Source organism: Rhinolophus sinicus, linkage group LG09, assembly GCF_036562045.2.
Source record: "Rhinolophus sinicus isolate RSC01 linkage group LG09, ASM3656204v1, whole genome shotgun sequence".
NCBI classification, from domain to species: Eukaryota; Metazoa; Chordata; class Mammalia; order Chiroptera; family Rhinolophidae; genus Rhinolophus; species Rhinolophus sinicus.
In genome coordinates this window covers 65,851,431-65,875,480 of record NC_133758.1, presented here as the reverse complement: position 1 = coordinate 65,875,480, position 24,050 = coordinate 65,851,431, and the positions used below count along the sequence as shown (strand labels likewise).

Sequence of the window (24,050 nt, the reverse complement as noted above, 5' to 3'; positions counted from 1 at the left end):
ATGCTGTGAACCGAGACAAGATGCCACTAGTGCCAGCATTGGGGTTGCTTTGCAAGTGGTACAGGGCATGCTAAGGCCAGCTGCTGCTTGTTTGAGGCTTGTGGACCTTTGAAAGATTTTAGGAAAGTCCACAGTATGGCTCAGGCTTGCCCCTTGTATGGGTTAGCCTCTGAAAGAGACTCCTGCCATATGCTTGAATTGGGTGGTGCAGGGGCTCAGAGAATCATCAGGGTGGGGCAAGAGTGGTATTAGCTCGGTAAATGGATACTCAGACTTGGCACCTGCCTCCACTTGCCAGCTATGTGGAGGGAGATCTCAACAAAGGAGCAAGGCTGTCAGCTGGCACTGGAGAAAGCTGCCCCTCCAGACCTTGCCCTAAAGCCAGACAATTCAGTTCCACCTGGTATGTTGCTGGTGGTTTTTGAGCTGCTGTCCCTTCTCGGGAGCTTAGGGTGAGTGTGAGCGAGTGAGTCTGTGCTCAGGTCCTTTAAAAGGATGACAGACCGAGTCCCTGCTGATATTCCCAGCCAGGTATTCTGAGTACTTCTCTTCTCAGCACTGATGCTCTGGGCTGGGGAGCCCAGTGTGGGGCTGGGACCCCTCACTCTTCAGTGGGGACCTCTGCAACCAAGAAATCCCTCCGGATTCTTAACCTCCACACGTGAGTATGAGGCCAGCCCATTCTGTGTCTCCACCCTTTCTACCAGTCTCCAGGTGGCTTATTCTATATATCCTTAGTTATAGGAGTTCTGTTTGGCTAGTCTTCAGGTAGTTCCCAAGAGTGGTTCTATGATTTCATTGTAATTTTGATGTAGTCATGGAAGGAAGTAAGCACAGCATTTACCTACTCCATCATCTTGACTGAGAGTTAAATAAATTCCATTTTTATCATTATGTATAATTTTTTAATAGTCTGCTATCATTTTACTTAAGATTTGTTTTTAATCCACAATTTAGCTTAATTTTTATTTTTATGCTTTATATATTTTAGTGTCATGTTTTTATAACTTTGTAAAATAATTGGCAAGCTCTCTATATTTCTCTATGCTCTAAAGCCTGGAGGTTGGAAAAGACTAATTGGTGAAACCATATGGACACAATGGTTTTAAAGAAGTAACTTTTGAAGAGGTAACTCTTTGATCTATTTTTAAGTTCAAAGATCAAAGATGAAAGAGCTCGTTAGGACATTGTAAGGATTTTTCCTCTGGTTATTTATCCACTTAACTTTCTGCTTCATTCTGAGTCATTTTATTTATTCACATTTTCCTAGGAAATCTTCCATTTCATCAAGATTCTATTTATTATGTTTGTACATAATATTTTATTCACTCTTAAACAACTCCACCATCTCTATATTGATACCCTGTTTTCTTCCTAATATTCTATATTTGCATTTTCTTTTTTCCTCATAGTTACATTTTTAACTATACACTCATGGATTTGTGCAATGGTGTTTTATTCATTTATATTTTACATTATATTTCCTTTATTAAGAATAATTTTTGACATCAAATTACACTGCCTACCCATATTTTCAAATATTTTTAAGTGGGGTTGTAGTGGAGCTCCCCCATGGGATGGTATATCAAAACCTCCAGAAGTGGATCTGCCAAGTTCCTTTCTTTTTTAAATTAATATTTTTCATTTTTTATTAGTTTTATGTGTACAATACAATAGTGATTAGACATTTATGTACCTTGCAAAGTAATAATCCCAATAAGTCTATTACCCATCTGACACTGTACATAATTATTACAATATTATTAATTATATTTCCTATACTGTACTTTACATGCCCGAGACTCTTATGTAACTACTGATTTGTACTTCTTAATCCTTTCCCCTTTCTCACCCATCCCCCACACCACCCTCCCGTCTAGTAAGCATCAGTTTGTTCTCTGTATCTATGGGTCTGTTTCTATTTTGTTTGTTTGTTTGTTTTATTCTTTAGATTCCACATGCAAGTGAGATCATATGATGTTTGTATTTCTCACTCTGACTTATTGCACTTAGCATAATAACCTCTAGGTCCATCCATGTTGTCACAAATGGTAAGATTTGATTATTTTTTATGTCAGGATAATAATATTCCATTGTATATATGTACCACAATTTCTTTAGCCAGTCATCTATTGATGGGCATTTTCTGTTGTTTCCTATCTTGGCTATTGTAAATAGCACTGCAGTGAACATAGGGATGCATATATCTTTTTGAATTAGTGTTTTGGATTTATTTGGATAAATACCCAGGAGTGGAATTTCTGGGTCATAAGGTAGTTTTACTTTTAATTTTTTGAGGAACCTCCATATTGTTTTCCACAGTGGCTGCACCAATTTGGAATTCCTCTAACAGTGAATGAGGGTTCCCTTTTTCCCACATCCTTGCCAACACTTGTTGTTTGTTGATTTATTGATGATAGCCATTCTGACAGGTGTGAGGTGATATCTCATTGTGGTTTTAGTTTGCATTTCTCTGATGATGAGTGATGTTGAGCATTTTTTCATACGTCTATTGGCCATCTGTACGTCCTCTTTGGAGAAATGTCTATTCAGGTCTTCTGCCTGTTTTTAAACTGGATACTTTATGATTTTTTTGGTGTTGAGTTGTATCAGTTTTTTAAACAAATTTTGGATGTTAAACCCTTTTCAGATGTATCATTGGTGAATATCTTTTCACTTTGTTGATGGTTTCCTTTGCTGTGCAAAAACTTTTTTCATTTGATGTATTTCCATTTGTTTACTTTTTCTTTTGTTTCCCTTGCCCAAGGAGATGTATCAGTAAAAATATTGCTAAGGGTATGGTTGAGAGTTTACTGCCTATGTTTTCTTCTAGGAGTTTTATGGTTTTCGGTCTTACATTGAAGTCTTTAATCCATTTTAAGTTTATTCTTGTATACTGCATAAGAAGGTGGTTCAGTTTCATTTTTTTTTTTTTTTGCATGTATCTGTCCCGTTTTCCCATCGTCATTTATTGAATAGACTGTATTTACCCAATGTATATTCTTGCTTCCTTTGTCATAGATTAAATGACCTGATAGGCATGGATTCATTTCTGGGTTCTCTATTCTCTTACATTGATCTATGTGTCTTTGTGTGTGTGTGTGTGTGTGTGTGTGTGTGTGTGTGTGTGTGTGTGTCAGTACCATGCTATTTTGATTACTATGGGCGATAGTACACTTTGATATCAGGTAGCATGATACCTCCAGCTTTGATCTTCTTTCTCAAGATTGCCATGGCTATTTGGGGTCTCTGTACATCTTAGGATTACTTGTTCTAGTTCTGTGGAAAATGCCATGGTATTTTGATAGAAATTGCATTGAATCTATAGATTGCTTTGTGTAGTATGAACATTTTAACTATATTAATTCTTCCTATCCATGAGCATGATTTATGCTTCCATTTATTTGTATCTTCTTTAATTTCTCTCTTCAATGTCTTATAATTTTCTGAGTACAGGTTTTTTTACTTCCTTCGTTAAATTTATTCTTAGGTATTTTACTGTTTTTGATGCAATTATTTTCTTAATTTCTCTTTCTGATAGTTTATTTTTGGTGCATAAAAATGCAACCAATTTCTGAATATTGTTTTTGTATCCTGCTACTCTACTAAATTTATTAATCAGTTCCAATAGTTTTTTGGTGGAATCTTTGATGTTCTCTCTATATAGTATTATGTCATCTCCAAATAATGACAGTTTTACTTCTTTCTTTTCAATTTTGATGCCTTTTATTTCTTTCTCTCTTCTGATTTCTGTGGCTAGGACTTTCAATACTATGCTGAATAAAAGCAGTGAAGTAGACATCCTTGTCTTGTTCCTGATTGTAAAGAAAATGCTTTAGCTTTTTCCCATTGAGTATGTTATTAACTGTGGTTTTGTCATATATGGCCTTTATTATTTTGAGATATGTTCCCTCTATTCCCACTTTGCTGAGAGTTTTTACCATAAATGGATGCTGGATTTTGTCAAACACTTTTTCTGCATCCATTGATATAATCATATAATTTTTATTTTCTTTATGTGGTGTATCACCTTAATTGATTTGCAGATATTGAACCAACCTTGCATACCAGGAATGAATCCCACTTGATCATGGTTTATGATATTTTTAATGTATTGCTGAATTTAGTTTGCTAATATTTTGTTGAAGATTTTTGTATCTATCAGGGATATTGGCCAATAGTTTTCTTCCTTCCTTCCTTCCTTCCTTCCTTCCTTCCTTCCTTCCTTCCTTCCTTTCTTTCTTTCTTTTATTTTTAATAATGTCTTTGGTTTTAGAATCAGGGTAATGGTGGCCTCATAGAATGAGCTTAAGAGCCTTCTTTCCTCTTGAATTTTTAGGAATAGTTTGAGAAGAATAGGTATTAATTCTTTGAATGTTTGGTAAAATTCACCTGTGAAGCCATTGGTTAAGGACTTTTGTTTGTTGTGAACTTGTTGATTATTGATTCAATTTCATTAGTAATAATCGGGTCAGTTCAGATTTTCTGTTTCTTCTTGATTCAGCCTTGGAAGATTGTATGTTTCTAGGAATTTATCCATTTCTTCCATATTGTTCAATTTGCTGGCATATAATTGCTCATAGTATTTTCTTAAAATTTTTTGTATTTGTGTGGTGTCCGTTGTCACTTCTCTTTCATTTCTGATTTCATTTATTTGGGCTCTCTCTCTCTCTCTCTCTCTCTCTCTCTTTCTCTGTCTCTCTCTCTCTTTTTATGAGTCTGGTTAAAGGTTTATCAATTTTGTTTATCTTTTAAAAAAACAGCTCTTGTTTTCATTGATCTTGTGTATTGTTGTTTTAGCCTCTATTTTGTTTATTTTCTCTCTGACCTTTATTATTTCCTTCTTCCTACTCACTTCAGGGTTTGTTTGCTGTTCTTTTTTCAGTTCCCTTAAATGTAAGGGTAAATTGTTTATTTGAGATTTTTCTTATTTCTTGAGGTAGGCCTGCATTGCAATGAATTTCTCTCTTAGAACTGCTTTCACTGTGTCCTATAGTTTCTGAGTCATTTTGTTTTATTTTCATTTGTCTCAGGTGTCTTTGATACATTCCTTGGTCTCACTGTTCACCCATTCATTGTTTAGTAGCGTGTTATTTAGCCTTCATGTGTTTGTGTATTTTTCATTTTTTTCCTTGTAATTGGTTTCTAGTTTCATACCATTTTGTTCTGAGAAGACATTTGATATGATTTCAGACTTCTTAAACTTATTGAGAACTGCTTTGTGGCCTAACATGTGATCTATGTTGGAAAATGTTCCATGTGCACTTGAAAAGAATGTATATTCTACTGCTTTAGGGTGAAATGCTCTAAAAACATCAATTAAATCTCTCTGGTCTAGTGTGTCACTTAAGGCCACTGATTTCTTGTTGCTTTTTTGTCTGGAAAATTGTCTACTGGTGTCAAAGGGGTGTTAAATTCCCCTAGTATGATTGTATTACTGTCGATTGCTCCTTTTATATTGCTCAATATTTGCTATATATATATATATATATATATATATATATATATATATATATATATATATATATGCTCCTATGGTGGGTACATACATATTTAGTAGGGTTATACCCTCTTCTTGGATCGATTCCTTTATAATCATGTAATGTGCTTCTTTGTCTCTTATTATTGTCTTCATTTTAATGTCTCTTTTATCTGATACAAGTATTGCTACCCCAGCTTATTTTCGTTTGCATTTGAGTGAAATATCTCTTTCTATCCCTTTACTTTCAGTCTATAGATGTCTTTAGATCTGAGGTGGATCTTTGTAGGCAGCAAATGTATGGGTCTTGCTTTCTTATTCATTCAGCTATCCTATGACTTTTGATTGGAACATTTAATCCATCTACATTTAAAATGATTATTGATAGGTACATAGTTATTGCCATTTTATTATTCATATTTTGTATCTTCTTTAGTTAGTTTGTTTCCCCCTTTTAAAAAAAATGTTTCTTATAATACTGGCTTGGTTGTAATTAATTCCTTTAACTTTTTCTTGTCTGGAAAGCCCTTTATCTCTCCTTCAGTTTTAAGTGATAGCCGTGCTGGGTTGTAGGCCCTTGTTCTTCATCACTTTAGGGAAATATATATATATATATATATATATATATATATATATATATATATATATATATAGCAAATATGTATTTTTATGTATAAATTTTACATACCATGTTCCTCCGAAAATAAGACTTAGCAGGACAATCAGCTCTAATGCATCTTTTGGAACAAAAATTAATATAAGACCCGGTATTATATTATATTATATTATTATATACCTGGTCTTATATTATAGTAAAATAAGAGTGGGTCTTATATTAATTTTTGCTCCAAAACACGCATTAGAGTTGATTGTCTGGCTAGGTCTTATTTTCGGGCAAACATGGTATATATATTATTGTAGAAGTATTTTATTTAGGTCCCTCTCGGTGTGTTGAAAAGTATCTTAAGTGCTTAAGTGCTTGGGTGGTTTCTAGTTTTCCCTTCTTTCATCTTGCTGAGTCAGACCTCTAAAAGGTCAACTTCTTGTTATAACACAGATTTTTATAGTGTTTGTGTTTGTACAAACTTCTACGTAGTTTTACCACAAAGTCTTCTATTAAAAAAGAAATATATATTATTCTACTCATGTTGTTATTCACTGCAATTTCTTTTATACTAATATTCTTATTTACCTGAATCCTTTATTTTGATTTATGTTTTAGTCAGCTAAAAAATGTATTCAATGAATTTTCTTGAGAGAGGTTACTATTACAGTGGTGTACTTTCAGAGACTTTGAATATCTGAGAACATCTACTTATTGCTGTCTTACATAATGATGGCTTTGGGGGCATTCAATTCATTGGGTAATAATATAATTTTTGCTTAAAATTTTTATGGCATTTAGAGCTTTAGAAGAGAAGTCTGGTAACTAAAGTTATTTTGATTTAGTTTCAATAATTTTTTTCAACTCAAGTTTTTGCAGGTTGCTTTCATTATCTTTGAACTTTATTAATTAATGTCTCCAGGTTATGTCTAGCTATAAGGAAATTTTATCTACTATTTCTGGAAGTTTGATATCCTATCTTCTCTCTTTGTTCCTTGTAGAATATTTCTCTACTTACATATATTGGTTCTCTTACATCTGTCCTCAAATTTCTTATCTTTTCATTACCCTTTTCATCACTTTACGTGTTTTTTTCTCTCCTGAGTTCTAGAATAATACCTTTAAATTCACTGCTTCTGTTTTTTTGTTTGTTTTCCATAGACAGTGTGTTCTACACTGCCTCCACTGCATTTTCTATTTTGATAATCGTATTTTCACTAGAAAGCTATTCTTTTTTTTCTTAAATGCAGCATCACCCCAAATTCCAGTGAATCAAAAAAATGAGATTTATATTTTAGTTGTACTAACTATTAGCTGGAAGAGACTATGTGTGTTTATGTTCCAACATGGAGGGAAATGATATATTTCTACTAAAAATGATATATTTCTCCTGAAAAGCATAGTGCTGATTCTATGAATATGACTCTTCTTGTACCCTCCTCACCTCATTAACACTTCCTGATACATGGTTGTAGACATCACTGAGTACCATGGCAACATGGGTATCTCAGAATTAATGTGGCTGTTTCTTTTAGTGGTGGTGAAAAAATATTCATCTTGAACTATTGTCTCATGAGCAGTTTTTTATTATCTTCCATCAGATGAAAGAATATATGCCTACATATTGCCACTATTCATCCAGATAAATTTTTGGGGAAAAAAAATCTCTTCAATATTTCTTGAGCACCATTTTCCTCTTTTGAACTAGAATCCAAGTAGTGGAGGTCCATCACCTTACAGTTTCTTAAATTGCACACATAATCATTCTTTGATTTTGCTTTTCTTAGGGTTGCATTCTCAAGTAATTTAATTTTCCTTTTGTTGTATGTGGCTGGCATCAGCCTGCACAATGAGTTTGGGTCTAACACAACAATTTCAAAATAGTGTTTTCCTTTTATGTCTCATAATTACTGTAGGGTGTAACTCAGGCTTGGTATGTGCCAGAATGGCAAGAGGCTGCAGCTCAAGTCTTCCTGCTAAGAGTCAGAAAGCCAGTATGCATTACTAATCTATCATATTGCATATTACACAAATCCAAAGTTTGTCCAATTTCTTCTACAAAGTCAAAATCCTTTTGTAATCACAATATAATATTTGTCTACTCCCTTTTTTTGTAATGTAATATATCTTGGAGGGCCAAGCAGTTCTACATGCATGGGAAGATTCAGTCCTTCCCATGTGGAAGGAGGGCAGGAGCATAGTGTTAGTGAATTAGAATGAGTCTGGTTGGAAATCAGACTTTGGGTCAAATCCTGGCACCATTATTAACTCTTAAGTTATGCTATGAGCCTCCTATTTTCTCACCTGTTGAAAGAAAGAAAGAAAGAAAGAAAGAAAGAAAGAAAGAAAGAAAGAAAGAGAGAGAAAGATAATGTCAGTCAGCTGAATTTTCTAGTTCTTAGACTCTTTTTGCTTATTTGTTTGTTTTTTTCCTTACTACCCTAACTCAGGACAGAAAAAACAATTGTTTATTGGCTATAAAGGAAGTAACTATTCAGAGTCATCTCTGCCCTGACCAGGCTCTGGTATTTGGGTTCCAGGATTAGCCAAATCTTGGGTTCTGCTCATTCTGGAAGGGAAGGCTCTCAGGGACTTGTTACAAAGAACCCAACAGGTAATACATTGTAAAGCAGTGGTTTTTACTCATTTCAGTTAAGGTGCTTCTAGCTGCAGCAAATCTGACTATCAGAGGCTTAAACTATAAGGATGTTTGTTTTTTATCTCAGAATTCTGGTGATACATGTTTCTAGGTTTTGACTCAATAGTTTCATTAAGGCCCCAGATTCTTCTCCATCTATCTACTCTGCTATTCTTAGAATGTTGGCTCTTAGTTGCAAGATGCCATGCTGACTTGTTGCTTCATTGCTTCAAGGTGGTTACCTCCACTACAAGCGTTACATCCTTACCCAGCTATGTTCAAAGACAGGAAATAAAGGACGTGGAATAGGACAGAGATTGTCTTCCCTTTTATTGCATCAAATTTTTTTAATTGAATTTTTAAATTAAATGTATTGGGGTAACATTGGTTAATAACATTACATAAATTTCAGGTGTTCAACTTTATAACACAATATCTGTACACCCCATTGTGTGCTCATCACCCTAGGTCTAGTTTCCTTTCATCACCATATGTTTGACTCCCTCTACCATCTTTGTCCTCCCCCCACCCCCCTTCTCCTTTGGAATCACCATTCTGTTGTCTGTATCTATGAGTTTGTTTGTTTTATTTGTTAGTTCGCTGCTTTCTGTTTTATATCCCACATATGAGTGAACTCATATGATTCCTGTCCTTTTCTGTCTGATGTATTTCACTTCGTGTGATACTCTCAAGATCCATTCTTTTTGTCACAAATGGCAATGTTTCATGATTTCTGTGGCTGAATAGTATTCCACTGTATATATGTACCACATGCTCTTTATTCTCCTTTTCTTTTTTGAAAGAAGAGAAATTTCCAAAGGATTCCCTCTCCCCACAGACTTTTCTTTAGGTGTTCAATGCTAGAACCAATTATACCCTTAGCTACAAAGGAGACTAGAAAACGAGTATATGATGATACTATCTCAGTCATTATACTGAGAAGCAGGAAAGGGAGAAGGGGAGGGAATCCCTCTAGGTCTTGTACAAAAGGATCCACTATAGCACTCAGGAATTTACTCTCCTTATCTCTCTATCTCACCTGGATGAATTAACCCTTCTTTGTTCCATAGTAGATCAAGAATTATGTGTACAAGTTAAGTGAGTAGTTTCTTTTTAAAATACTGATTATAATAAGCACAACTATAAACAGACTTTCCTACAAGACTGTAATCCTTGCATTTGTATAACAATTTTGTGCTCACGTCAGCAGCAATATACTAAGATATATAACAATTATATATCCATCATCTCAAATGATCTTCAAAATAATGCTGTAAGCTTCAAAATTTTATCTCTCTTTACATATGAGAAATAGGGGGATTAAAATTATGATCATACAGCTCACCAGTGGTATACTGGGAACCTTGGTTTTTCTATCTGAGTTTTTTCACAGTGCTTTTCATGATGTCTATAAACTTCATCCTGAAGTAAGAAAATGACACAGAAATATTTTCTCCTGCCTTATCACAGTAAGGTAAACTTTTGGCATCTTTTCTAGTAGAAATAAATTGATGAAATTCTGCATCCAGTTAAAAATTCCACTGGTCCTTTGTGAGAAACAGTAGTATCTAGTAAAATATAAAATGGGAATTTCCTTTGACCCAGCCATACCAGTCTATAAATTTTCTATTTAAAGTGAAACAAGGAAGGCAAAAGGGTTTATCTCCAGTTTATATTCAAGATTGTTAATATCAATGAATTTTATATAATAATAAGTGGTCATGAATAGGGACTACTGAAGAAAATAGACACAGAAACCCAGGAAGTGCAGAGTCTCAAACAAGATGAACCCAAAGAGGCCCACACCAAAACACATAATAATTACAATGCCAAAGGGTAAAGACAAAAAGGGAATCTTAAAAGCAGCAAGAAAAAAGCAGCTAGTTACCTACAAGGGAGCTCCTACAAGACTGTCAGTTGATTTCTCAACAGAAACATTACAGGCCAGAAGGGATTGGCACAAAATATTCAAAGTGATGAAAACCAAGGACCTACAGTTAAAGGTATTCTACCCAGCAAACCTATAATTTAGAATTGAAGGAGAATTAAAGAGCTTCCCAGACAAGAAAAAGCTAAAGGAGTTCAATACACCAAACCAATATTACAAGAAATGTTAAAAGGACTTCTTTAAGAAGAATTAAAAAAAGATAAAAATTGTGAATAATGAAGTGACAATAACTACATAGCTACTATCAACAATTACTTTAAATGTAAATGGATTAAATGCTCCAATGAAAAGACATAGGGTTGCTAAATGGATCAGAAAACAAGACCCTTACTAATGCTACCTACAGGAGACTCACCTCAGATCGAAAGACACACACAGACTGAAAGTAAATGGATGGAAAAAGGTATTTCATGAAAATGGAAACAAAACAAAACAAAAAATCTGGAGTAGCAATACTTATACCAGACAAAATAGACCTTAATAATAAGAGACAAAGAAAGACCCAGTAATCCCACTTCTCGGTATTTTTCTGAAGAATCCCAAAACACTACTTTGAAGGGACATGTACACCCACATGTTTATTAAAGCATTATTTACAATAGCCAAGATATGAAGGCAACCTGGGTTTTCATCAATGGATAAAGAAAAGGTGGTATATATATATGTATACAATGGAATATTACTCAGCCTTAAAAAAGAATGGAATCTTACCATCTGCAGCAGCATGGATGGACCTAGAGGGTATTATACTGAGTGGAGTAAGTCAGACAAAGAAAAACAAATATTGTATGACTTCACTTATAAATGGAATCTAAAGAACAAAATAAATAAACAAAACAGAAACAAATTCATAGATACAGGGAACATTTTGATGGTGGCCAGATGGGAAGGGGGTTGGAGGATGGGTGAAAAAGGTGAAGGGGTTAAGAAGTACAAATTGGTAGCTACAAAATAGTGATGGGGATATAAAGTATAGCATAAGGTATTTAGTCAATAATATTGTAATAACTGTGTATGGTGTCAGATGGGTACTAGATTTATCGAGGTGATCACTTTGTAATTTATATAAATGTCTAATCACTAAGATTAGTTGTACTCCTGAAACTAATATATCATTGCATGTCAACTGTAATTGAAAAATGAAAAGTTATTAAAAAACAAAAATTCCCAAATTTTATTCAGCAAACTGAATCTAACAGCACATTAAAAACAAAGACTACATTATGATCAAGTGAGGCTTATTCAGGAATGCAAGGATAATTCAATTTTAGGGAATCCATAAACATCTACGAAAATAAACACATTATCATCTCCTTAGTCTCCAGATAATATTCAATAAACTTTTTATACAAAACATTCAATAGGAATTGATGGATGGTTCCTTAATATGATAAAATCTGTACAGTTCTTAATTTACTTAATATTGAAACCATAGTCTCTTTCCCCTACTAAACCCAGGAAAGAGGCAAATATATCCATTATGTTTATTTTATTTGATATTGTGTTGATTTATTGGCCAAAATAATCAGACAGATAAAATAATTAGGGGTACAAGAATTAGAAAAGAAGAAATAAACACTGTCTCTGTCAATGATATGGATGCAGTGTACTTGGAAAATACAAAATATCTAAAAAATAAAACTGATTCAAACAAGATAATTTAGTAAGGTAGCTGTATATAAAATTAACATGAAAAGTCAATAGCCTTAATAGATACAAACAATAATCTGTTAGAAATTGCAATGGAAGAGAAGGTTTTATTTTAAAAAACAACAACAGCAACAACAGAAGATAAACTACTTAGGAATAAATTTAAAGGAAATGTGCAAAATATAGGAAAATTTTTAAACACTCCTGAAATATACAAAAAGACACAAGATGAGATTTTTAAAAATGGAAAGAGTTTTTTTTTTTTTTTTTTGGTAGTGATTGGGTGACTCAAAATCATAAAGATATCCAATCTTCCTACATTAATATATAAATTTAACTCAATTTCCTTCAACTGCAAAAATGTTTGGGTTTTTTTTGGAGCTAAATAAGTCGGTTCTAAACTTTGTATGGAAAAATCAAAATGCCCAAATATCTAGGAAAACCTAGAATGGAAGGAGTAGTTCATTCTACCAGATTATGAAAAATACTATTAAGTCTCTGTAATTAAAGCAGCGAGACTCATGTGCATGGCTAGATAGACTACCCAATGGAGTAAAGTGGAATCCTGAAGTAGACCCACATACATCTTGAATTGGTGTAGGATAATGTGTCATCATAAATCACTGGGAAAAAAGGTAGACTTTTTAATCAATGGTGTTAGAATAATTGATAAAAGATAAAATTGCATCCATATCTCACACCATGCACCATACACAAGAATAAACTCCAAATGGTTAAAGATCTAAATGTTAACAAAATAAAGCCATATGGGGATAATATAAAACATGCGTGAATTAATTTGTAACCTGGGAATATGGGAAGTTTTTTCTAAATATCACAAAATCGATAAAGCAATTTGAAAAAAATGCAAAATACTCTGCATTGTAGAAAAAAATTGTAAAGAAAGTCAACAAATGACAGAGAAAAAGTATCTACAACTTATATCAGACACAAAAGACTATTTAATGAGCTGTAGAAAGCTGAGAAGAAAAAAAAGTCATGTGTGCAGAAATGTAAAGTTATTTCACAGCAAAAGAAAGTCAAATGATTTTTAAACATATGAAAAGATGCTCAACAGACTCTAATAGGTGAAGGCACGTTAGAACCACACTGCTGCAAGAGGGGGAGGCTTCTGGAGTGCCTCCCAGGTGTTCACTCTAAAATTGCTCAAGCTCTACACTTTAGATTTTTGCAGTCTATTGTTTGTAGGTTACACTTACCAACAACAACAACAAAAAAAAAGGTTCTTAAAAAAAATACCTGACATAACATTTTGTACTTATCAGATTGGCACAAATCCAAATCTGACAACATACTCTGTTGGAAAGAGTAAAGAAGACAAGTACTGTCGCTTAGCATAGTCATCTCAAGATACATTTATGTTGTCGCAAATAGCACTGTTTCATCTTTTCTTATGGTAAAATAGTATTCCATTGTATATATATATGCCACAACTTCTTTATCCAATCAATCATCTATCGAAGGACACTTTGGTTGTTTCCATGTCTTGGCCACCGTAAATAAAACCACAATGAACAACCCAATAAACTTTAATTAAAAAAAAAAAAAAAAGAAGACAGGCACTCTTATATATTACTAATGGGAGTGCAAAATGTGCAACCCTAGGGAGAGAAATCTGATAATATTTAACAAAATACCTTCTGACCTAGTTGTGTCACATCTCGTAATTCACACCTCCAAAACAGCACAAGGTTATATTTACTGTGGCTTTTTGGGCAATCTCATGGGAAGAGAAACAAACCAATGTTCACTAGTAGGAGACTGACTAAATAAGCAATGGTACTTACACACAATAAACTATTATACTGACATAAAGAACGATAAGGACAGCCTCTAATGGGGAAGTAGCAAGGTGTAGAGAAGTGTATATAGCATTCTACCTTTTCAGTAAAGAAGAGAGGGAAATAAGAATGTGTACGTGTATTTGTTTCTTTTGTGTCAAAAGACATGCAAGAAAATAACATGGAAGCCAGTGAAGAGTGTTATTCAGAGGGAGAATGAGGGATTGGGGAGGGGATTGGAATAGGAGCGAGACTTCCCTGAATATGCCTTTTTATATTTTTTGAGTTTGAAACATTAATAGCTTTACATATTTAAATAATACACAAATCAAAAAGGAAACGTGTCAAATCCCTGAATTAAGAAAACACAAAAAAATGAACCTAACAATATATTAAACATGACCACACAAAGAATAGCCTATTCCAAGTAAATTTTTAACATAGTACTGACTCTACATCTTAGTGAGTTATATTCTAAGGACAGAAAGTGCTGCAGTGAAATCTTAAACTTTACTCAGCAGTTCTATTTTTTACAATAGTTTTGAAATTATTATTTCATTACTATTGTAGCATAAGGCAAATAAGTAAATTTGTCAAAGTTTTTAGGAAGCATGATTTTTATTTTAGGAGAAGAAAGATACAAATATAAAAACAAAAACAGTAGGGGAAAATCTATAATGTTAAGTTTAAATTGGAAATAGCAATATAAATTGATGATTTTATTTTAATCTAGGAAACTGACCATAGCTAGGTCCTCAAAACAATGACATCCCAATGACTATAAGCAAACTCCCAGCCCTGACATCAGTTTCTAAGTTGTTTACCACTAAGCTCCAAGGTTCCTAGAGAAATGGCTGATAGCAGATTTGGTGCAGGCAGATTCTAAGGTGAGCCTGAGACTTCTTGTATCACAGAAAGCCAGGAAGCACTCAAAGACTAATGGGATTATGTCAGAAGCCACAAACACCAGTTGGAAGGAACTTCCAGTGACTGAACTTACAACTATTTGAGCATCATAAGGAATAATTACTTTAATTGTTTGTCTTACATTGAATAAATAAAAACACAAGAGTACAGAGTTGTACCCAGATAGATAGATAGATAGATAGATAGATAGATAGATAGATAGATACATACATACATACATACATACACACATGCATACATGCATACATATAGATACATAGATAGCTAGATGTCATTTGCTATAACATTGGTACTGTTATGCCAATCTCCAGTGAAATAATTGATTCAGAAAATGCTTTTATCTGAAACCATTAGGTGACAATGATAAGGTAACAGAATATCCCCAGCATCGCAAAGTATCACCCACAGCTTACTGGGGAATTGCCAAATGAAACACCTTTATGAGAGACACATCTGGAGTAACCACATAACTTGACGATCAAAGTTAATAGCATTAATAGTGGGGTGGGACATACCTGTCTTCTTTTTTTTATTAAAATTTATTGGGTGACAATGGTTAGTAAAATTACATAGATTTCAAGTGTACAATTATGTAATACATCATCTATATATCACATGGTGTGTTCACCACCCAGAGTCAGTTATCCTTCCATCACATATATTTGACCCCATTTACCCCCATCTTACCACTCCCCCTCCCACTTACCTTCTAGTAACCACTAAACTATTGTCTGTCTTCTGATGTGATGCAACACGAAGTACACAGCCTTACCAATGACATATTTCTTCCAAAAATCTTTAACACACCTCTAAACAAGCCCTTCGATCTCATGTCTAATTTGTAGGAGTAACAGAAGCTAGAGGAACAAGTTAAGTGACATCATGAGGAAACTACCAAAGAAATGTAGACTGTGGAATATCTGCAAACATTGAATCTTCAAAAAGTCAGTGCCATGTTAAAAATAAAAATAGATAGTAGTAGTGTTCCAGATTTTTTAAAAGAGGAAAGACATAACAACCAAATATAATGCTTGAATGTTGATTGGATTTTGATGTAAGAAATCAGCTTTAAGATATATTTTGGGGACAATTTAATATGAACCAAATATTAGCTGGTATTTGGGAATAAATTTTATTTTTTTTAATTAAAATTTATTGGGGGTGACAATGGTTAGTAAAGTTACATAAGTTTCAGGTGTACAATTCTGTAATACATCATCTATATTGTGAGCTCAACACCCAGAGTCAGTTCTCCTTCCATCACCATATATTTGATATTTTAATTTCTTAAGTGTGATAATGGTATCATGGCCACAAGGCAGAAAGTCCTTGTTTCTAAGAAATATTTAGAAAATAGGCATAACAAATATGACAAAATGCAACAATTTTTGAATATAGGTGGTATATATAAAGGTAATTATTTACTAAGCCTTTAGCTCTTCTGCATATTTAGAATAGTTCATAATAAATTAGGGAAAAAAATGATTCCATAGAGCTGCGTGTGACTTGGAAGGATATCAAGGACAAATTGTTGAATTTAAAATGCAGGTTAGAAAACAAATAAATAATATTCACTCATTTTTGTAAAATGTGTGTAGTACACATGAAAAATCAATATGATATTTGCATACTCATATTCATAGCAGCATTATACACAATGGCCAAAAGTTGGAAACAACTCAGTGTCCATCTATGGATGAATGGATAAAAAATGTAATATATACATTCAATAGAATATTACTGAGCCTTAAAAAGGAATGAAATTCTGACACATGCTACAACATGGATGAACCCTGAGGATATTATGCTAAATGAAATAAGCCAGTCACAAAGGACAACTACTGTATGATTCCTCTTATATGAGGTACCTGGAGTAGTCAAATTCATAGACAAAGAAAGTAGAATGGTGGTTGCTAGGAGTTTGGGGGAGCGGAAATGGGGAGTTGTTTAATGGGTATAGAGTTTCAGTTTTGCAAGGTAAAGAGTTATGGAGATCATTTGCACAACTTAGCACTATTGAACTGTACACTTAAAAATGGTTACGATGGGAAATTTTATGTTCTATGTATTTTACAACAATTAAAACTAAAAATTTATATTAAATAAATCAACGTATATTTAGACATATGCACAGAGTTATTTCTGTAAGTTAGAGTTTCTGGGCAATTTTTATTTCCTTTTCCTTATTGTTTGCATTTTTTACACTAAACGTGAATCAGTTTTATAAAATCCAGAAACCTATTTTCAAAATAAACAGAACTTCTGCAAGTTTTCAATGTTTTGGAAAACACGGGGATGGTAGAGCTTAATCTTTAGGAAAACAGATTTTCAGGAAATAATATAAATTGTCAATGCAGTCTGAGAATTTTGTCAAAAGCAATAGGAATTCATTGTCCCAGAGGTGAGAAGCAAAATGGGGCTCTGGGCACCTCCTTTGCACTGAGATTGCCGGGGACAGCCCGGCCTGCTGACCCTTGATCACACCTGAGGCCTGGAGGTGGGGCCCTCCCCGTAACTGAGCTTTGCTTGGTGTCTGGCCAGCAAGGAGGAGTTTGCAGGCTGTTGTTGACTCAGGCTGGCCTGCCTGGCTTGTCCTCCACATCCATTCCAGCACCTCACCGTGCTTGACTGCACCCCAGGGGTATGGTTTGTGACAACTTCCCTTCACTTCAGAGCCAGGCTTTGATCTCACCTCCCAGGATCCAGTTGCTGTTGAAACCCCTCAGTACTTTGGGTTTACAGTTATTACCCGCACAGTGTCCCAGGCCGATGACTCATTTCAACCCTGGCTGACCTCTGCATTCTGACCTTCTGGCTCTGTCGGGCTACAGGCTCTGTATCCTATTTTCAATGGAGAGCCTTACATGATAACTTCACATAAACATACACACCACTACAGCATCATGAAAAACTTCTTTTCCAAAACTTTGTACAGAGCAGTATTCACATTGGTATCCACAGGGTATTTTGAAAAACAAATTATTACAGTTCTATTTTGTTTCTCATTAAATTAATGTTTTCTGTTTTACTTAAGGTACTGTCAACAGAGCTCCATATCAGACTATGCCGTCATTTAAAAAAATATTTTGAAAACAGAAAAGAACACCATAGCAAACACCTGTGCTCAGACCACCCAGAATTAACAAACGTTAGCATTTTGTAATGGTTGTTTCAAGTCTAGAATTCTTATTTTAAAATTAAATTGCACTTCTTTGTATGGGCAGAACTGGCCTCAGGAAAACAGTGAAGGTGGCCGAACTCCTCTCTTGCTGTCCCCTGCCCTTCCCTGGCAGGTGACTTACCGGGCGCTGGTGGCCCTTGGTTCCGCAGGGGGTTATGTTGTGCATCTCCCAGAACAGCTGCACTAGCAGCTATTACCCAGGCTCTAGATGGAACAGTGAGTGGAGTCTTCAACTCTATTAGAAACGAGTCCTGGTTATGAGTCACACAAAAAGTTCCAAGCAGAAAAGGAAAGTTTATTAGAACAAAGGAAACATATCATAACTTTGCAAGGGGATCTCAGGCACTTGACCTCAGAAAAGAAATGCATCCAGGAACTCAACAGCTGTTGGAATCCTAGCTTGCTTGTGCTTTTCTCTGCTTCATTCTTTGCTCTTACTCAATTCACATGTTGGAAAATAGCATCCTACAGCTTCTGTGTTTATGTATGACACATCCAGCCACATGAAGTGATGGACTGGCAGAACTTCTGTCATAATTCCAAATACCTGAGGGAGAGAAGCTGATTGTTCTACCCTGGGTCAGATGTCCATCTCTGGTCCAGCAAGCTCTGTGGAGCATGACCAAGTCATGTACACAAACATGGCTGCCAGGCTCTCACTTCTGTGATCTTGTGATTCACAGGGCTGAGGGCTATTTTCAAGAAGGAACCTCCCTCTCCTGAACATGGCTGCATATTTTCCAGGGGACACTCATGGCAGTTTGAGAAGCACACAACTGGAGTTTCAGCAAAAGCTAGGAATGATTCTCTAGGCTAACCACCTTAAACTTGGGAAAGCACAAGAGGATAATGCTGATGGTGAGGAGAAGAATAATGTAGACCAGCCCTGAGGGCAGAGTACAGGTGTTTTTTTGGGGGGCCTTCTGTCACTAAAGGGACCAGTGCTCCTCCAGTGCTCAGAGGCAGTCAGTGTCCAGTATTTTATCAGAAGAGTTCTTAAAGCTGCTGCCCCTTGTCAACCCCCTCAGCCACCATCCAGGTGCAGGCTGTAACAGTACGTATTTGTGTATGCACAGAGATTCCTGTGTTTACGAATGGACTATGCTTTAAAGATGATGCTGTTTCTATAGCCCTTCCGTGAATATTTAGACTCTGATGTACCAGGGACATACTGAGAAAACAGTGACAGTCTAACCCCAAACTCCTCCAAAGGACTTATAGTTTGATGTGAACTTCGCATGTATACTCGCATATAGCTGACTCCATTTTTGAGCAATATGGCATAACAGGAACACTACCTGTTCTGTCTACATACTCTCTCACGTCTAAAGGTCTGTGCTTGGTTTTGGCCTTGTAAGCCATTTCCAATATTTTCTGGAATAAACAGCATCAATATATCTAAATATATATACGAGTATAATGAGATCATGTATATATTTCTATACCAGCTTATAAAAACGGAAGCTTAATCCTAACAGTAATACTATTTTGACCATATAGACAATGATAATTTATAATACTTTTACCTGAAGAAAATAATCGTTAAACTCAGACTTGGAATGGAGAAACAGTCATCCTCCATGGGGGCTCTGGAGTGGAGTATCACAGATAATTTATGTTGGCTATCTTTATTTGCTCAGGAAAAGCCACTTCTCTAGGCTCTTCCACCCTCAGGTGCTGTGTGTTTTACTTTTTGAGGCCCGGGCTGCAACCTCACTCTGCTCAACCAGCAGCATGGCCTGAGTTTTGGAGTGACAGTCAAATGCATAGAAACACAGCGGCTTCACCCAACCCCAAGATGGCTTAGCTTTAAGAGTGACACAGTACTGTTAACAGCACAGCTTGCAACGTAATCATGGGCAGTCTGAGGACCCCAGGCACAGCCTGGGAATAGGGTGTGCATGTAGGCATGAGACAAGAGGCAGAGAACATGTAGACAGACTGCACGGGGAGCCGTTCACTCTGGGGTCCCCTCTGCTTTTGTCCTTCTTCGTCTCAGCTTCCTCCCTGTATGTGAGGGTCATCCATTCTCAGGGCAGATATGCCTCCTCACCAAAGCCGTTTACTCATGACTGATGGTTGAGACATTGGGGCACAGGTGCCTGGTCTATCCTCAGCAAGTTCTTGTCCTACATACAGTATATGTACCCCCATAATTCCTCGTCCCGCTCTCCGGATGCGTACCCCGTAACTCCTTGTCCTGCATTCAGTATTCGTACCCCGGTAATTCCTTGACTTACTGCTGCAAGGAGAACTCAGCCAAGCCAAGGGTCAAATCCTCCTTTGTCCCTATTTCTGAAAGATAGGTTACAAGCCATCTGTTAACTCAGGGCCGTGTCTTCCTGTTTGTATCCCAAGCACAATGTCTGGCATTTGGTACTTGATAAGTAATTGTCCAGTGAATATTCAGTTTTGAGCTCTGAACTTTAATTATTTCATATTCAGGTGGTTCATATAATTGAGTGTTTATAAATAAGCAAATGATTGCCTGCAAACAAAACTATTAATTTTCCATTTTAAGAGTAATTTGTATCAAAGGCTTTTGGCCTTTGTGCTAATAAAAGGCATGATGAATGTAACTTAAAGTCCTTAGCTATTCTCTTTTAATCTGTCTTTCAGATTATTTGAATATATTTTGCTCTATAAAGATGGAGTGATGTTTCAGATTGAACAAGCCACCAAGCAGTGCTCCAAGATCACTCTGATGGACCCTTGGGACCCTCTTGACATCCCTCAGAACTCCACCTTTGAGGACCAGTACTCCATAGGGGGGCCTCAGGAGCAGATCATGGTCCAGGAGTGGTCTGACAGAAAGTCAGCTAGATCGTGTAAGGGTTCAAAAAAGTATGGGAGGGTTGCAACTCAGGAAGCATGATGGGGAAAAAATGTTTAAGTCCATAAGGAGGGTAGTTGTTAAGGAAGTTTATAAGCTTAATTGAATTGTTTAACCTCCCCCCACACACACACCCATTGAAGACCTCACATGTACTCTGCTAGCTGTGTAGCACCAGGAGCTAAGCATCATATTTGAAACACCTCAGCCTTCTAACACCACCTGTATCTTTCTGCCACATTAGTTCTTATGGACTTAGCCTTGACTCTGACATTTAATGATCCCCCTCCTCCCCTAAGACCAGTGGACATGGAAGGGTGCCTCCTTTTCCTCCCCCTGCATCACTTCCTAAAGTCACAGTGACCAGATTTACTCCCATTATTTTGAATGTCTGCTTTTATACATACTAGATGTGAAGCTCTGCTCTGCTCTGGTCTGCTGCCAACACACCTACCCCAAACTGTGTCAAAAACACAGGCCTTTATGCTGCAAGAAACAGTATGGCAGTTCACCAAAAAATTAAGCATAGAATTACCATATGACCCAACAATTCCTCTTCTGCGCATATACCCCCCAAAATTGAAAGCAAGGATTCAGATGTTTGAACGTCATAACAGAATTATTCATAATCATTGGAAGGAGGAAACACCCCAAGTGCCCATCAGCAGAGGAATGGATAGACAAAATGTGGTGTATTAAAACAATGGAATAATATTCAGGTTAAAACGGAAGGACATTCTGACAGTGTGGGTTAACCTAGAGGACATTACGCTAGTAAAATAAGCCAGTCACTAAAGGACAGATATTATATAATTCCACTGATATGAGGTAATGGAGTAGTCGAGTTCATAGAGACAGAAAGTAGTAGTAATTGCCAGGGGTTGGGGGCTGGGGTGGGGATGGGGGGCGGGCTTAACAGGTACAGAGTTTCAATTGGGGAAGGTGAGAAAGTTCTGGAGAGGGTGGTGGTGATGGTCACACGACAATGTGAATGTACTTAATGCTACAGGAATGTGCTTAAACATTGTTAAAATGGTAAGCTATACATATTTTACCACAATAAAAAAAATATAGGTGTTTTGCCTGTTTTCTATATTAAAAAGTCAACTCCCTTTCCTCTTATAGATGAAACCTGGATTGGCATTTATACAGTCAAGGATTGTTATCCCGTCCAGGAAACCTTCACCAAAAATTATAGTGTGATATTGTCCACGCGGTTTTTCGACATCCAGCTGGGTATCAAAGACCCCACGGTGTTTATTCCCCCGAGCACGTGCCAAACGGCCCAGCAGGAGAGGATGAGTGAGGACTGCTCCTGGTAAGCCTGCCAACACGGAAGTGTCAGCACACGACATCAGACGCCACGGCCGCCGCTCAGAACGGATCTGAGGCTTGAGAGATGAGAATCTTCTTTGGAGACTTACCATCTTTTAGGAAGATAAACATTGATGTGGGATTTTGGTACATATGATGTTGACTACTCACGCTGTGTTTAAAAGAGGGAATAGGATGGAGACTGGTGATAGGAACTGAAGAGATGAACATGGGGGCTTTGTGTAACCTCTCTGGGGCTGTGCTATCTGCAAGTGCAGGTCTGTATGAAGTTCTGTGGCTTACACGGGGCTGGGAGTCAGCCGGAGCAGTCTGCCTCAGCAGGGAGGAATGTTTCGTTACTGACATTACCGAAAATTGCCAGATTGCACCTGGTGATAGTAAAAAGCAGAACAATTTTGGTCAGTTTTATTATGCATTTTGAAGTTCTCTACAGATAATGAGCCCTGGATTGCCTGCACCAGGGTAGTGACTGCTCTGTCTGCCCCACCCCCACCATGCTCCCTTGGCTACTGACTGAAAAAGTGATCCCTTAAAGTCCCTTCCAGACTTAACAGCTTCATGGCATGAGCCAATTGATGTAAACAATTTGGGAGGAAATGAAAGGCTATAAATCAAAGTAGTTATTCCTCTCAAGAGACATTTTAAACAAAAGAGTTTGGAAATCTTAATGCCTATCCCTGGGTAAGCATGAGCCACGTATGCTTCCTTTTTTCTATGCAAGAGTATTGATGCTTGTGCTGAATCATCACAGACTTGTCAGGAGACCTACAGAGACAGGTGGTATTTCCAAAAACAGCATCGACCTGGGAGTCAGAAGACTACGGCCTCCAAAGCCCAGGACTAGCATCTCCTGTACTCGAACTCCTTCGATTAGCTAAATGCACTATGCTTTCCCTCACCTTAGCCTTCCTGGGACATTGCTTCACAGCCTCCTTGTCTAGGTGACTTCTGCTCATCCTTCCCAGGTCAGCTCACACTTGACCTTCAGAGAGCTGCTCCCAAGCCTAGACTGAGTGCACCTTGCAGCTTAAGCCTGCTGTTCTCACAGCACGTATTTATGCTGTGAGTTCATTTCCTGCATACAGGACACTATCATACGCTAGCCTGTCTATGAGCTCCTTGAGTATAGGTTCCTTTACTTTTATATGCCCAGCACCAAGTAAGTGCCTGGCACATGGTCAGTGCCCTACAGGTTTGTAGAACGGAGAATGCCAGCCTCTCTGGTCCTTAGATTCCTCATCTGTTAATGGGGTTGAATTTGCTGATCCCTAGAGAGACTCCTAGTCATAAAATTTATTATTCTAAATTATTCTACAACTGTGTTTCTTCTGCACATCTATTTATCACCCATTAGAAGGCAAAATGTGTGACACCTATATTATGCTGAAAACGATCTGTATTACTCACAGTTTACATTATTTCAATAAACAAATTTAATTGCATTTTGAAGTATTCTTTGATATCTTTGCTTTTGTAATAAATATGAATTATCTTGGTTATGAGGGAGTTAAAACTCCTCTCTAATGAATAAAGTGCTGCATGTGATCTAAACCACATTTATTTTCCTCTCTCAAAATCTTGCTCTTCCACTTCAAGTCCATTTGCCTCAGTCAGAAGCCTTTAGGTCATTCTTGACCTACTTTTCTCCTCCAG

At 36.4% G+C, this 24,050-nt stretch overlaps 1 protein-coding gene across 2 annotated transcripts in view; it reads left to right on the top strand.

The window, feature by feature from the left end:
• Positions 1-23,839, top strand: part of EPDR1 (ependymin related 1) — a 44,054-nt gene extending 20,215 nt beyond the window's left edge. For both annotated transcript variants that reach the window (XM_019710248.2, XM_019710249.2), the window contains exons 2-3: positions 20,849-21,057; positions 22,188-23,839. In XM_019710248.2, coding sequence (XP_019565807.2) covers positions 20,849-21,057; positions 22,188-22,384 — 406 coding nt within the window. In that variant the 3' untranslated portion in view covers positions 22,385-23,839. The remainder of the gene's footprint in view (positions 1-20,848; positions 21,058-22,187) is intronic.
• Positions 23,840-24,050: the final 211 nt, after the last annotated feature.